This window comes from Caretta caretta, chromosome 17 (genome assembly GCF_965140235.1).
Source record: "Caretta caretta isolate rCarCar2 chromosome 17, rCarCar1.hap1, whole genome shotgun sequence".
Lineage (NCBI taxonomy): Eukaryota > Metazoa > Chordata > Testudines > Cheloniidae > Caretta > Caretta caretta.
This window is the reverse complement of record NC_134222.1, coordinates 17,061,759-17,077,524: the sequence shown is the minus strand read 5'-3', so window position 1 is coordinate 17,077,524 and position 15,766 is coordinate 17,061,759. Positions and strand designations below refer to the sequence as shown.

At 45.2% G+C, this 15,766-nt stretch overlaps 1 protein-coding gene and 1 long non-coding RNA gene across 3 annotated transcripts in view; one reads left to right on the top strand and one right to left on the bottom strand.

The window, feature by feature from the left end:
* The window catches only part of SPNS2 (SPNS lysolipid transporter 2, sphingosine-1-phosphate), a 176,803-nt gene extending 165,304 nt beyond the window's left edge, over positions 1–11,499 (top strand). For both annotated transcript variants that reach the window (XR_007353145.2, XM_048823826.2), the window contains 2 exons: positions 3,909–3,955; positions 6,531–11,499. Coding sequence is in view for 1 of the 2 variants with exons in the window: in XM_048823826.2 (XP_048679783.1) it covers positions 3,909–3,951 (43 nt within the window). In the remaining variant the exon portion in view is untranslated. The remainder of the gene's footprint in view (positions 1–3,908; positions 3,956–6,530) is intronic.
* Positions 7,971–15,527, bottom strand: LOC125623861 (uncharacterized). Its single transcript, XR_007353146.2, has 5 exons — positions 15,416–15,527; positions 14,014–14,156; positions 11,501–12,081; positions 9,688–9,834; positions 7,971–8,058 (listed from the first exon to the last, which is right to left on the bottom strand). It is a non-coding gene; the product is annotated as an uncharacterized LOC125623861 (long non-coding RNA).
* Between the last annotated feature and the right edge of the window lie 239 nt (positions 15,528–15,766).

Below are 15,766 nucleotides of genomic sequence, written 5' to 3'. Positions count from 1 at the left end.
CTGTGGGTCTCCATCCTCCAGCTGCAGGACTTCAAGCTTTGGCTGCAGGCTAACCAACCCCCATTGTCTCTGGGCCCCACTGCTTCCCTCAGCCCTCCATTACCCCTGGGCACCGCGCCTCCCTACCCACCTCTCTATCCAGGGTTTATCACCCAGCTTGTGCCAGAGCTGAGTAAGACTGCTGTGAAAAGCAATATTTGAATGTTTGTTAATATCACTTTTCACTGCCTCCCAGCTAGATAGTAAGTCAGCTGTTTAAAGTGATATTAACAAGCATACAAATATCAGTTTTCACAGCCCTAGACTTACTAGCTAGCAAGTCTCAAAAAAAGAATAAAAAAACCAACAAAAAAGGCAAGATCATGCAGAGCATCTTACTTTGTTTCTATTCTGTCCAGTAAAGACTAGAGACAGTTGTACATTATTTTTATTATTGAGTCAGCAAAAAACCCGACTTACATCAATTACAATGATTTGGACATGTAGATGTGCATATTTGTTTTTCCTAAAGTATTTTAGGAAAAATTGTCAGTGGCCACCAACAAGAGTTTGTAGCCACACTCTGAGGCCAAAAATTTTCTTGCGAGAACCCCTGCTCTAAGGGATGTTCTGCATGATGCCTCTATTTCTGTAGGAAATTGACCACAGAGAATTTTGTGTTTCAAATGGTCAGATACCTGTCCTAAAACTTAATGCCAGCCTGCATTGTGTATATCTTGGGCTCTAGCATTTTGACTCCAGTTGCAGTCAATGGAGATTGGGGGTTATGGAATTTGAAGGCCCTAAATCAGTGGTTCTGAGCCTTTCCAGACTACTGTATCCCTTTCAGGAGTCTGATTTGTTTTGCGTACCCCAAGTTTCACCTCACTTAAAAATCTACTTGCTCCCAAAAGTACTGGCCGCAATAGTCACAGCACCCTATCGCTGAAAAATTGGTTTCTCATTTTTACCGTACAATTAAATCAATTGGAATATAAATATTGTATTTACATTTTCAGTGTATAATATATCGAGCAGTATAAACAAGTCATTGTATGAAATTTTAGTTTGTACTGACTTCGTTAGTGCTTTTTATATAGCCTGTTGTAAAACTAGGTAAATATCTAGGTGAGTTGATGTACCTTCTGGAAGACCCCTGCGTACCCCTAGGGGTATGCTTGTCCCTGGTTGAGAACCACTGCCCTGAGTATTGCGAAGGTTGAATGAGGTTTTGCTGTTAATATCACAGGGCAAAAGGAACCACGTAAAGGGATTTTATTGCTGTTCATAAGTTAACTAACGTTAGATACAGAAGGCTGTAAAAATTAGGGCACTATTTCCTAATATCCCTCCCTCCTTGTAGCAAAAGGATAGCTCTAATTTGGGTACTGCAAAAAGAGGTGTTTTGAAAACGTGTCGGCTACTAAAACGTGCACACTATAGATGTAATCAGTGCATGAAACATACTGTTCAAAGGTTGGGGAAGCACTGACAAATATTGCTCCCCTTTAGAAAATCACAGCCTTTTCCTTCCTTTTGAGTCTCACCCTTGCTAATGCACCTAGGTTCTAGCTAGCAATTGTGTTCTCTCCCTTCTGCTCTTCCTCAGTTCAGTCAGTGATACTGCAGCCTAGAGTTTGGGAAGTCACAAGCACAGGCAGGGTAACGTTTTCCAAAGTGCCTCCAGCCCTTTGGACCCTACATCCCTTGGAAAGTCAAGGGGACTTAGATTCCCAATTGTCTAAGTCACTTTTGAAAACTTTAGCCTAAATGAGGACAAGATGAGTGGGCGGCTAGAAGGGGAAGGCTGACTTCCTCTTTATGCCTGAACATAGTGAAGGAGAAGATTTGGCTCTGCTAGCATTTTGGCAGCAAATTCTGTTTCAGAAGCTGAGGCAGGGACTGCCTCATATTATGTGTTTGTATAGCTGCTAGCATAATGAGGTCTACTGTGCTACAAATAATAAATCTTGGGGTCCGTTGGCTGGCCATGTATACTGCCTGGATTAAAAGGGTAATTGGAGGATAGTCTTTTTTAAACTGCCCAGACTACTTCCAGTGAGGCTGGTGCATAGAGAAAATAATTCATAAAAGGTCACAGCAACTGTATATTAAATTGGCTCTTTTTCTTACAGAAGTTTCTATCTTAGGCATTGCTATGGATAGAACAAAATTAGATCTGTTTACAACCTTAAATATTTAGTACATAATTTCAGACATGTAGTCTAATATTAAAGAGATGGCTCTGTGAATACTTTGTAATTACAGATGCTGTCACATATCATGAAATCTGTTTGATCACATCTAGGAGAAATATTTGGGTTTCCTAGATGGAGGAAACTGGGGACAGGGACTCATTTGGAACTGGTGGAAATAACAGTGAAACACCCAGAAAAAAAGTGCCTCTGACCAGTTTTGGTTCTTAAAAGGCAGTTTGGAAGAGTTTCCTTCCCTGTCAGGAAATAACAGAACGGTTCCCATCTCCCTCCCTCCCTCAGGAGAAAATAGCACAGTTTAGGAACAGCTGCTTCGTCAGCAAATATTCCCAAACGGGAAGTGACAAACTCTTCAATGTGGGATTATCACTGTTAGACCAGTGGGATCCCTCTGAGGTCTGTGATACTCCTCAGCCTCCTGGCAGCTCAGGTCTGTTGGGGACATTTTACTACCATTAAAAAATTTGGAATTATTAGCATTTTTTCCCTTATTTCCCCCCCTTTGGTAAGTCTTCACTGCTGACCTTCTGGTGCCTCCCGGGAGTTCTGATGAAATCAAAGAATACTTAGGATGTAGGTGGGCAGCAGAGCAGGAAGGTTCTACTTGGCTGTTCCTAGGAGATTAGGCAGAAAACCACATGAACACTTGGAGTGTTTGGCAGAGGAGGGATGATCCAGTGGGAAAGACGTGAGGATCTGGGTTCAATTCCCTCCTCTGCCACAGACTTCCTAGGTGACCTTGACCAAGACACTTAACCTCTCTGAGCCTCAGTTCCCCATCTGTAAAAGGGGGTAAGGGGTAATAGCACTGCCCTACTTCACAGAGGAGCATGAGGATGAATACGTTAAAGATGGAGATGCTCAAATACTATGGTGATGGGGGCTATAGAAGTACCCAAGACAGACGGAGAAGATACATTTTAACCCGTCACATGCTGCACATAAGGAGCACAAGCGGTGCATTCTGAGTGTCCCTGGCACACCTGCCAGCAATGCACATGCATACTCTGTGGTAAGAATAAAACGCTGGCAGAATTAACCTGTTCTGCATAGCTTCAGAATGAGCGACTGGTTGAGATCTGAGCCCTGGTCTACACTACTGTTAGGTCGACCTAAGGCAGCTTACATTGACTGGGACAGAGAACAGGGCTGTCAAGCAGAAGTTGCACAGCCTGGTGGATTAAATCTGGCCCTGAGAGCTGCTGTCAGGCCCAACAACTCTTTCAGCTCCAGTGTTTGAAAGATGACTTTTTTTCCTTAACTAACCTTTATCAGTGGTGGCTGTTTACATTTATGTTGTCAGTCAAAAGGACACCAAGCAATCGCTACTGCACAAACAGCCTTGTTCCCTGCTTAAGGAAACAATTGCTGCCTGTCTGAATGCCTTTGGAGGGTTGCCGGGTTTTTGTCAATTAGTATCAGCCATGTTACTTTGTGTGTTCCAGTGGCTGTCAGAATTACCATCAGACACTACCGTGAAAGAGCTGGGAGCGCCAGCCCTGTGTTTGCTAATGCACACTATCTTCCTATCTCTTTAGAGACTGAGCACTCTGAAAGAAATAACAGAGACACTGCCAGTATGAACCTTGACAATTCAATGCAAGGACGGTAGATTTTAGGTAGTGTTCTTTTGGCTAATTGATGCTCTAACACCTCCATGGTAGTGGTTTATACTTGACATTCCCTCCCCTCTTCCTCCCCCCCCTCATCCAGGGTGAATCAACTGATGATGCCACCAGCCACTGTGAAAGTCTGAGACGGTGAGTGACCAAAACCAACACAAAATGTTTCTTAATGACAATGGTGACTTGTGTGTGTGCTGGGCATTGGAAAAGAAATTCCAGTTCCTGACACGAGGTTGGCAGAGGGATTGAACTGTGTACTAGGAGGTTTCCCCTGTACATCTTCCAGGGATCAAGGGTGAGCAACATGATAGAGTGCAGAGTGGGTTCTGATAATTAGAGCAAGACAGCCCCAGCTGCAAACTCTCTCCATTTTACTCTGTTTGCCCACCCCCAAGGCCTTATGTTACAGCCTCCTAGGAGCAAATTACATGTGATCTACCTCCAGCCTTGCTTACCCATAAGAGCAAAAACCCAGTGCATCAGATCTCTCAGTGACTCCTTGCAATAAAATCACTACTTTAGGCAAAAAAAGTGCAAGGGACTGAGGCATCTGAGAGGCCTGCACAACACTCCGTGTTTTGCATGGCCTGAGATATAGTTTGAGAAGTAGATTTGTTGCCTTGATTAAAATAAATAAACGTGGAGAACAAAGGGCCTATAAAATTTGTCTGAGTCCTCACCCAGCTTCCCTGCTATTAAACCAGCTCGTGTGCTGAAAAAGAACCACGTTACATCTCCTTCATTTTCTGCTCTGGTGGAGAGTGGGGAGCTCTAGGGCATAACACTTCCCAATTTTGCAGCAGCCCCTGAAAGATACTGCAGTCCCAACCAAATAAGGAGCATCACATGAACGCTGACACTAATGTCAAGCCACCAGCTCTTGGCTTGGTCTACTCTTAAAATTTATCCTGGTGTAGCTGTGTCAGTCAGGGGTATGAAGAAAACCACCCGGCCATCAATATACACTGTCCACACAAGGGGCTATGCCTGCATAGTCTCTGCAGTGTCGACAGACATAGCCCATCACTGGACTGACTGATGTCCAGGAACACCATGACCATTTCTCTAAAAGAATAGGGCCCATGTGCATAATCAACCCCTATTGACTTCAGTGGAAGCCAGCTGCACTCATCCAAGTTCAGTATTTAGCCCCTCCTGAAATTCTTTTGCATATATTAAATCTTCTATGGCATTGCCATGTGACTATCCATAAATGTATGTCAGAGCCAAGACCTTTCACTGAAAAATGTTTTCTGACTGTGCAAGACCTTGCTCTTTGCTGGATCATTCTCCTCCCACCTGGGCAAGTCTTAATACTGGACAACCAGCCCCTGTTCCCCCAGCTCAAGGTGTTTTTAATCACTGGCTGCCAGTCACAGAACTACAGCTTAGAGCAAAGGATAAACTCTTCCTGGGTTTTGACTGGGGCCAAAATTAATTAAGCACATTTAAAAAAAGAGGAGATTTTTCTTTCCCATAAACTAAGTGCACTGGGAGAATCATCATGAAATAGCACAATTAAGAATGGCCTTTTTTGGGGACTGATGTAATGCAATCTTGACTGCAGCAGATGTGTTGTTTCTATGGGGGGACGTAGATCACTGTAGAATCTAAGAATTTAATAGGCAAGCTCATACCTTTCATGTGCTGGGCTGGGAATCTAACACCAACTTCATGCCATTTAATAGCAGCTGTTTTACACGGTTAAAGAATCATTAAAGACTGATTGCAAGACTTACTTATAATGGCATTAACATGTTTCCCATTAGAGCAGTTAGAAATGGAAGGTCACGTAGTGATGTAAGAATAGTATTTCCCTGCGCAACAGGGAATTCAGTCTCTACATTGCTGGTGCCACTTGCTTAAAATAAATGTATGTTGCCTTTTACTCCCTCGAGCCCTGCAGGGCCAAGAGAGGGAGCTGGGTTCTGTTTCATCATCGTTAGCAGCAGAATTGCTGATTTCCTTTTCTTCCTAATTTTAGTGTAATTTTCCCAGTACTCCATGTCACCTAGTAAAACTTAATTTTTAGTCTTTGAGCAATTTAAGACACAGGTTAGGGTCTTCTAAAGACAAGCGTGAGGCTTGTGGCTCTAATCTGAACAGCCACGCTAACTGGAAGAACCTCAAGCAATAGTCAAGCATCTTTCTTGGGTGTCCTGTGATACAGATAATGAGCTGGTTTCAGAGGGAATGTCGAATGTGCCAATGGGGTAAATCTGGTTGTGTTGCAGCAGGGCTAAGTGCACCTACGCTGCCTCCTCCCTTGTTTTTTCCTACTGCCCATTCTTCATGTACTTATCTATGGTGTGGGTTACACAGCCATAAATTACCACTGAACTTGGCTAAGACAAATCTGGTCTACGCTGCTGTATAACTATTTTGGGAAGGGGAGTGATTTTTTTTAACCTCTCTAGTTATACCAGTACAAGCCCTAATGTGGATATAGTAAGGTGAGTACATGGTACCTTATAATGGTACAACCTTTCTCCTGTGGGAACAAGCTTCTGCAACAGGCTGGTTGTACTGCTTTAACTATACTAGCATAATTAAAGCACATAGATGATGCCTCATCTGTTCGGACTGACCTCTTGAGTGAAGACTTGGGCTTGTTTTCCAAGCTCACGGGAAGAACAGAACCAGTGCCTGTCTTCATAGATCCATACACAGCCCCTGTCACACTAACAAGACTCCTCGCTTTTATTCGCAGTTGCCATTATGGATGATGAAGGAAACGCTGCGTGGACTCCAGCTCCCACAACCACCACTCCAACCTCCTGCTAGGAAACCCCAGCACTGGACACAACCAAAAGTTCCAGCTCCGGGATGCATTTGGAGTCTTATCGAGTGCTAAACCAATCACTTCACTCTAACCAGCTGCAGGATCAGGGTCAAAGACATGAATGAGGATGGCCTAGATATCAGGGGTCCTAAGCCTAAGGATATTGTAGGGTTTCCCCACATTGCTGGCTGTCAACAGCGAGTGTCCGAAGAGCCCACAACCACGCTACCCCTGTGAGTGACTGTACATTGTGTATACAGTTTTAGGTTTAGGCAGTGAAGAAGTCTGTGTTGCACACAGGGCATCTTCCGTCCTATTAAATGCTACCAGTTCTGTCAGCCAGAGACTATGCTAGATGGGGACCTTTTCTGTACATCACAGCTTTACAAATTGAAGGCTCAAGCCAGATTTTTCATTATTATTTAAACAAGTCAGAGGATGCTTTATGTTCATAAAATAGAGATTTGATAGAGTTGTATTTAAACTGTGAGCCTCTCGAAAGGCCCATGCACCTGTACTGGATGTGAAAGCTTCCACTGTATTGCAGCATCTGTCCCCAAGAGGGCTCCAAGGAACATTCAGAAAGGATGGCACAGATGTTCAAGCAACAGCATCCTGCTTAAGGAAGTACCGGAGGAGCTAGCATGGAGATCTGTCTCTTATTCCTGATCAGCTGGAAGGAGGAGAAATCTCTCCCAGCACAAGGTGTTCTTTGGGATTGTTACAGATGAGCTAGGAAAAGCACGGTCAGTGATATCTGGTGGCTTCCAGTTTTGTTTAACATACTTAGTTTCAGTTCCAGGTAGAAGGTGGTTTACAGAATACCAAAATCCAGAGATTAATTGCTTTGTGGAATCTGGTATTGCTGCCCTTATGTGCCACTGATGAGCCGTCTTTGTTTACATGCATATAATGTTCATCATTAAGCATGTTGCAAATATGAATAATTTTTTCCAGTATTTTCAGGCACATTTATGATGTCAAAGCTTTGTTTCGATCCAGCAACTGCATTGAAAGAAGAATTTTTAGATTCAATGCACACCCCGTTCCCCCTCCCCACCGTTCTACTGTTCTGGTTTGCTCCCTCCCATGGGAGTGACTATATTACTTAAGTTCACTTTGATCTTTACAGAAATGCTACTGGGATTTTCTTTTTAATACACTGGTCTAAACTGAGTTAGTAAGAAGTGAGCCTTTCTTAGCTGATTTTGATGAACAAAGGGGTCTTGTTTCTTGCAGTTGACATTCAAGGATAAAATGTACACGATGCCAGCATGGATTGTAGTACAGCTGTGAGAGCAATGAAGTGCTAACAGCTCCAGAAAAAATGTCCGCTTGCCCACTCACCTTATTTTCCTGCTTGGGAGAAAACTCTGTTAGGCCTCCACATCATTGTAGGCCTCAGACCTTCTCAACCAGTCCAGCAGAACACACTTCCTTCAAACTGTGGCCAGGGCTGGATTGGAAACAATACTAAATTAGCAAAGGCATTACCAACACTGGGATAGTTTTAATAATAGCATAAACTCATCAGTGTTTTTGAGATCATGGAGCCATTGATTAATTGGCTAATGTCTCCATCCTTTCAAGCAGTGCTGGAGTGACTGCATATCTGCATTAAATAATCAGAGTCCACCCCAATTTAAAATGCTTCAGGTCTTTTCACTTTCACACTCGACATTGAAGGGAGGCAGCTGTGATCTGCAGTGAAAACACAAGAGAGGGCAGATACTTCCAGTTACCAGCAGTGTGGTCAAACCAGACAGACCAGAAATATCTGTTGTTAATCCCCTTGGAATTAAGGAGACCAGCTCTTAACTGTAGTTGGGGCTAGGAGGTGGTTTATCTGGGATAACCTACCGGAGGAATGAGAGCAATACAAGCCTTCACGCTGGCGAACAGTAATGCTAGAGAAACTAGCATTGCCTAGATTACCTTAAATGGAGAGGTTAGTGACCCTACATGTTTTCTAAAACAAATCTCACAAGATGTTGTTTTAATTTCTTCTAAACTGTGGAAATAAGGATTAAAGGGCTGTTATGGAAGTGCCCTATAGAATTCTGCAAAGGCTTCTTTTCACTAAACTACTCTTAAAGGGTGGTTTTGTTTTGGTTTTTTTTAAAGTAGTTCTTATAGGCTGAGCAACCAATTGGAGACAGAAGCCCCACCCCCAGGAGAACAGTGAATGCGCTTCTGTGTCACTAAAATAATAAGCAAAGCAAGTTCAGAACAATGCTTCATTTCCCATCTCATACTGTTATTAACATTACTTGGAGAAAATGTCAACTCTGCAGTCTGGCAGCCAAAGGCCTGAGTTAGAAGCACATGAATTTTTTGTGCTTCTCATTAAGATGTTCTCCGTTAATTTATGTAAAACATAAACAACAATTAGTCACTTGATCTCAGAGGCTAAGGGAAAATTAGCTGAATTTCCTAAATTATTATTTGAAGTACTTTGTCTTAGAAGTTACCGCACTTACTCTCAAGAGCAGAACTTTGGCATTTACTGAGATTTTATTCCCATAAATTTGCAATGGAAAGAGCCGATAAATACCCCTTCATTTGACAGCATTTTCTATTTTACAACAACTTCATCTCCTTGGTGGGAAGGGCTGACCTCACTTCCTATGAAAAAAGGCCCAGTTCAGCCATGGATAGGCAAATGGAGAATTAGTTCCAGTCCCCACACACCAATGACCCTTCACTGATTGATTTCTTCTCCATTTGGAGGAGGTAGAGTAGCCAGCCATGAGAACTAAGGGAGGGGAAGGAGCAGGGAATTTGGAACCCCCATCCTGAGGCTGCCACTTCCCCGTGACAGACCATGATCCATGTTCAGCCACCCGAAGAGATGAAGGTATTTTTTTAAGTTGTAGCTACATATTTCTATTCCGAGATGGAATTTTTCAAGGGTTGTTCTATTAGAGCTTCTATTAAATATTTATTCTCTTAGAAAGAAACCGGATAATTGGGATAAAAGGGGTAAGACAATAACAAAGCTATAAGTCAAGTCAAGCTTTCCAACCACTCTCAGAAGAGAGATTTGAAAAACACTACTAAGAGGTGGTGGCCGGGTACAACCTACCTTCTGCTGTAACATTCTGGGTGTCTGCTAGTGCCCACTCCCTCTGGTGAGGCTGCATATTCCTGTTGACAGGAAGAGTGAGGTTCCAGGCCCAGCTCTGCCACTTGGACTGCAGGCAAGTCACTACGTCTCTGCTTGTTTCTTCAGCTGTAAAATGGAGAGACTTGACCTGTGAGGCACTGTCTCAATGAAGTATGCTCTTCCCTACCACCCTCTCGAACATCCAATTCCAGTATTCTGGTGCAGCGTGCCAAACGCTAGTGTTACTCTGTAGTACTAGGGTAGGGTCCCTAGTAGTTAGTTTTGACAAAGCTATTATGAGTTTTACCCACAGAAGTGCTTCAGGAAAAGTCATCTAGAAACAGAGAATGTGGTGAATGTTGTTTTGCACCACAATCCAGATTGTTTAATAGGATCTTGTCACTTAACAGCTAGAACCACGGGCTTATTATTTAATATACACAGCAGAAGTGTCTTGTGGGTATCTGCACTTGCTGGCGTAATGGGGAGAGGGAGGATATGAAGGTAGAATTAGAGTGAAGCTGGTGGAAGGAGAGACCATTTCATTTCTGTATTTAGGCCACAAAATGTAGGATTGTAGAGCTATCAACTCCACTTGAAAACACACCTCAGTGTAATTGTTAGAGGGGCCACAATTAAAGATCTACCTTAAGAGACTTCATCTATTAGCACCCATCACAAAAGAGAAGCAAGGCTTGGGTTGATTATTTGTAAGCAAAATGTGGTTCAGTGCATTAGACTTAAGTCTTTAATTTAAATGCTCCTGGGAGCATCTGTAAGGCTACTGTCCTCTTACCTTCTCTGCCCCCCCCCCCACCACCACCAAAAAAAACCCAAACAAACTGCATTGTTGATAACTAGTGAATAGTCTAGTAAAACCTTAGAGCAGTTAAAACAGTCTGAATGGAAGGGGGGGTTGGTGAACTTTCCCCCTCTTTCCCGTATGCACAGAGCACCTGAGGTGAGGTGATCAATGCTAGGGGCAAGCATACACTGTACCTTTTGTCCAGGTTTAGCCCACGCTACTGTTAAGTCCATCCTTCTCCCTCAGTGCTCCTCAGAAATCCCTAATTTCACCTTCTTTCAGCACCTGTGATGTTTTGCTGCAAGACACCTGCTCCCTTAGTGCAATAGTCTGTGGTTACCCTGGTATATTAAGTGTAATGGCACTCTGCATAAATGGGTAGGGTAAAGTTTACAGAGAGCTGGGGAGGCTGCAGGGTGCCTTCAGCAAAACCAGATTGTTACAGCAGATTGCAAGAGTTTCCTTATACATCACTTCATCTTAAAAGCATTTACCTTGTGCCACTGCAACACCAAATAAGTATTCACATCCTGCAGCCTTTACTCTCATAGCTGAGGGTTTGGTAAAATCTACAGGACTGCTTACCTGAGTGAAGCTTGAAGTACTGGGCCAGCATCCTCTAATCTCAGTCAAACCTCAGAGTGAGACAAACTAGTGATGGAGACATAAACAAACTCTATGTAGACTGGAATGCTAAGGTTGTCTCACTTTCCCCCACATCCTAGTTATTTGGTTTCTTCTCTATTTGCTTTATTGTTTTGTAAACCAGCACTTGCAATCACTTTTACTATGTGAGGTATGGGAGTATATTGTACATTTTCTTGTTATACAAGGGAGGAGTATAAAATAGTTTTCTGATTTCTTTCAGAAGCAAATGGCTATTTTATTTTTTAAGAGCAACTGATTGTCAGTCTCAGAGTATAAAGAAAAATAAAGCCAAATATATACCTTTATGTAAATTAAGAAATAAAAGTATTTAAAACATACCTCCTGGCTTTCTTGTCTGTGTCGTGGCCCCGGCCTCCAGAGGAGCTGCAGGCTCTCACTCATGCACTGCTGGGGTGCAATTTGCAGAGAGAAGGTTGCTCAGGGCTGCCTTAGATTTAATGTAGAGCTGGACAGTCATGCTCCAACAGCATTTGCAGCAGCTCCTGATGGGAGAAGCATCAACCTTTTCTTAAATGGATCCAAAGGAAACACAGCAGGGAGGAGAGTAAGAGGACTACAGAGCCTCTTCAGGGTGCTGGTTTGAGTCTAAACCAGGCTGGCATACACAGTGTTCAGCTGGTGACCCATGCGAAATCAGTGCTCTCAGGGGAGTGGTGTCCAGAGACCAGGCACTCATCTGTCTCACAGAAGGGCAGCCTCCAGCCCCCGAATCGAAGGAGCCCGGGAGATTGAACTGCCCACAGTGCAGCAAGGGGTGGCACAGCATGTGGGAGCAGAGCTGGGGTAGGTGCAGAAGAAGAATCCTGCTGGTGGATCTGTTCTGTGGATAAAAGACTGACATCTCCAGGGCTTCCGCGGCAAAACCTTTCACCCGTGTTAAGGAATGGCTTCAATTCGTCCTGTAGATGAGAATCACAGAAAGGGGGCTAAACTTAGCAAGAACCTAAAGCCGGTGACACATTCAGCTGAACTGCACAGTGGGCACAACGCTCCTGGCAGCCCCCAGCCTGCGTGGGAGAAGAGGCCCAGGTGGCAGGAGTCATCCCCTAGCCCCAGAGGAGTGATCTGTTAGTTCCAGTGCTCCTCACACCGCACCAGCAGAACAAGCTGATGTGCTGCCAGCCCTTGTGCCAACCAGGAAATGCACCACAAATCCCAGCGCCCCTTCAATACAGAAATTGCCATCAGCGCTAATTTCCTGTAGGCAGAGAGCATCAGGCGTTCCGCTTGATCAGATTGTGCCAGTGATTTGATTATGCAGGTTTTTATGCATTCAGATACTCCTGCAGCTGAACTTGGAGCCTCAGCAGCGTTTGCCCAGTTAGCTGGAAGCCAAAGCTCCCAGCATCTCTCTCCTGGTCACATTTTTTGGGGGCTGTGGCAGGAGGTACACGGCACTCTCGTTAGCAGGCCCTGCAGCGATGAGACAAAAATTGGATCAGATACTGCACCTCCAACTCCTCTCCTTTACCATGTTAGTTTAGTCACTCCTTTTCCCGTCTGCTGCTGGCCCTGGAGATCTTTCCAAGGCATTGATTGAGGGCTTTTGCAATAGGACAAGTAGACCACAGCCCAATTTACTGGATTAGTCCTGGTACAGAGACCCAGGGTCCTGAGACCTGCTGAGCACCTGCAACTCACGCCACCTTCAATGGAGGGCAACGCTCCCGCGTTGTGAATGGGATCTGCTTATGAAATGCCAACGCACGCTTTCTCTGGGAGTCCAAGTCTCATTCACAGAGTTCCTGATCGCAGTATGAATGACTGCCATTTACTACATCTGTACAGCAGCTAGCATGACAGGGCCCCAATGGCACTGGCCTCTAGGCTCTACTGCAATAGACATATCACTGCAAATGGCTCCAGCCTCCTGTGTTCCCTGGCCAAGAGCTTTGTTTAGAACTCAGAATATCACACTTACTGAAAAACACTCACAACGTGACAAACAAATGCTTTAAAGGGAGGGCGTTAAGCTTCCCTCACCCACCCTCCACAATTACCAGCGGCTGCAAAAAACGTCAGTCTGCACTAGGGGAAATACCAATTACAGTATATAGGGGAAAACCGCTTTCTAACGGGGATTTCTCAAGGGTTATGAAGTCACCCAGTACGAGTTGTAATACCCGAGTCTTTATTTGTTCAGTTAGTGAGGTGGACAGATGCAGAGAGAGAGAGAGAACAGTCTCCACCCAACAAAGAGCCCAGGACACCACAATGTCTTGCTTTGGATCTTTCATGATCCATTTCAAAGCTCATCCAAAACATTCCCTTCTCCTGCAGCTCAGCACCCATCCTGACACAGCGGGATGAACTACTCGTTCAATCTGTTCACTTCCTGCAGCAGGCCTCCCCTGGGGATATGGACTCAGACAGACCCTGCATCGCTTCTTAGCTCTTGGGATCACAGCACAAGGCCTCAGACTGCCTACGCCTGCACTAATGTGCCAATCCCCAGGGTTTCTTAGAGGCAAGCTTTTACTAGATGAGAGTTTTGTCCTCTATCCTTAGGGCTTCTTTGGGTCAAGCGTTAACCCTTTGGAGACTGTAGACATGTCACTATCAACCCTGATTACACAAAGGTCCTGGCCAGCATTCCAAACCTTTGTCCAAATTGGGGCTTGGGATAACACCGCTTCAGCACTAAGTGCTGAAACCCTATGCCTGCTGAGTTTAGGAGCTCCCCACAGAAGAGCTGATTCCTTAGTACTGCCCCAGAGCCCCCCCAACCTTTGCTTAATCTGGAATTTCATTAAGCAGGGTGCAAACGGCTAGCTGAGACACTGGAAGCGTCTGCTAGGATTATTCCCAATTTCTCTGGGAAAAACACTCACAGTTTTCCACACTGCACTCTTCATTAAATGTTTCTCAACTAGCAGATCATATTTGTGTCCTCATCTGTCTGTGCCTCCTCCAGGCTGGTTTCACAGCAGGGTCTGGCCCAGCCCAGTCCATACACAGCTGACAACTGTAGCAGCTGAAAAAAAAAATCAACACCCCTTACTGTTAGTTTCTTGGCAGCCAAGAGCAATCCCGAAAGAGATCCACTGAGAGTCAGAAGTTCCAGTTATCCCTGGAGCGATTTTAGCCTTTGTGCATGTGAAACAGCTGCATTGTTCTTGGCTATGCAGTGCCCCTGCCCTCGCCCTGCCCAAAACGCTGTGCAATCCACCTGTGGCTACTCCACTTCAGGTGACGAGCGCAGTCTTGAATGCCGTTGCATCTGTTGCCACGTACTTTTCCTAGGAGACGTAAACACGATTTCTTCATTTAAACAAACCAAGCACAAGCGGCTGCCTAGTTAGTGAATTTGTGCACCCTGTCATTAGGACCGGGAGCAAACTGGCCACAGAGGGTTTGTTAACACCCACACCTTGCATTTCCATGTCGTACGCCCCGCCCAGTAAGGAGCGTAACATGTCCTGGATGCAAAGGAAAATGCCACTGAACTCAGAATTTTGGTCCTTGGAGGGAACCATCCCCACTGAAGTGCTACCAGCATCGCCTCAACTCTTCCAGTCATGGATGGGAACCCCGGAGCATCGCAGCTACCGTGGTGCAGATGCTGCTCCCACAATGCTCCTGTCGCCCACCCTTCCATGACCACCCCGGCCAAGGGTCCCTCAGCGCCCTGGGCCCTGCCCTGGGGCATTTGACACACCGATTTTTAATTTGCTTCACTTTGCTAATGGGGGACCTCCTTACCACCCCCAGACTGGTTTCTGCTGCCTCGCTCCCTGCCTGGCTGGGAGCACAAATTTCCTCTGGCTCCCACTCACTCTTGTTTTTCTTAAAATTCTCCAGCAGGAATTGAACCTGCAATTCTGAAAGGGAGCTCCCCATGGACTTTCCAGTCCCGAGTGCCCCGAGACTGGGCAAACCTGCCTCCACAGGGTCTTGTGGGGAGGTGGAGGCAGCCACTGAATGTGCTGGGAGATCGACGCCGGCAACAGACCACCCCGGCCCAGAAATACCAGGCAGGTCGTCACCTAACAACCACTGCAGCCCTTGCTGTAACAGACACAGCACCACAAAACGATTTGCCTAAGGCAGAAGCAGAGCTGGGAAGGGAACCCTGCAGCCCCAGCTTCTGGTGCCCTGCTCCAACCACCAACCCACTCTCTGTAGTCTAAGGCAAATAAGCTGGAAGGGCAGCTGTCACTTATCTTTCCTGTGCTGTCTTCAGACCCACAGCCCAGCTATTCTGCACAGATGCTGCTCTACATAATTACTTACTACAGATTTGTTGGTCTCCTTAGTGAGTCCAGATCCCGGGTGATTATACTGCTTGCCGAAGCAGCCTTCAGCACTCACCCTGTTATATTCTCAAGGCTGCTGACCAGTTTCTCTGCCTGGAATTTTTGAGACACCAACAGAAAGAAAAGCCTTAATTGAAATCAACACCTCATCTGTCTCCTGAAAACTGGGTGATGGGCAGGACATGAAACCAAGTGAAATGAAGCCTTTGCAATTGTTAAAAGGCAGAACTAAGTACCGGGGAAACAAGATTGGACTTGGTGGATTAGTAAACGCTTTCTGTAAACTGCACATCAAAGCCAGGCTCCACCAGGCAATGTAATAGGCAAC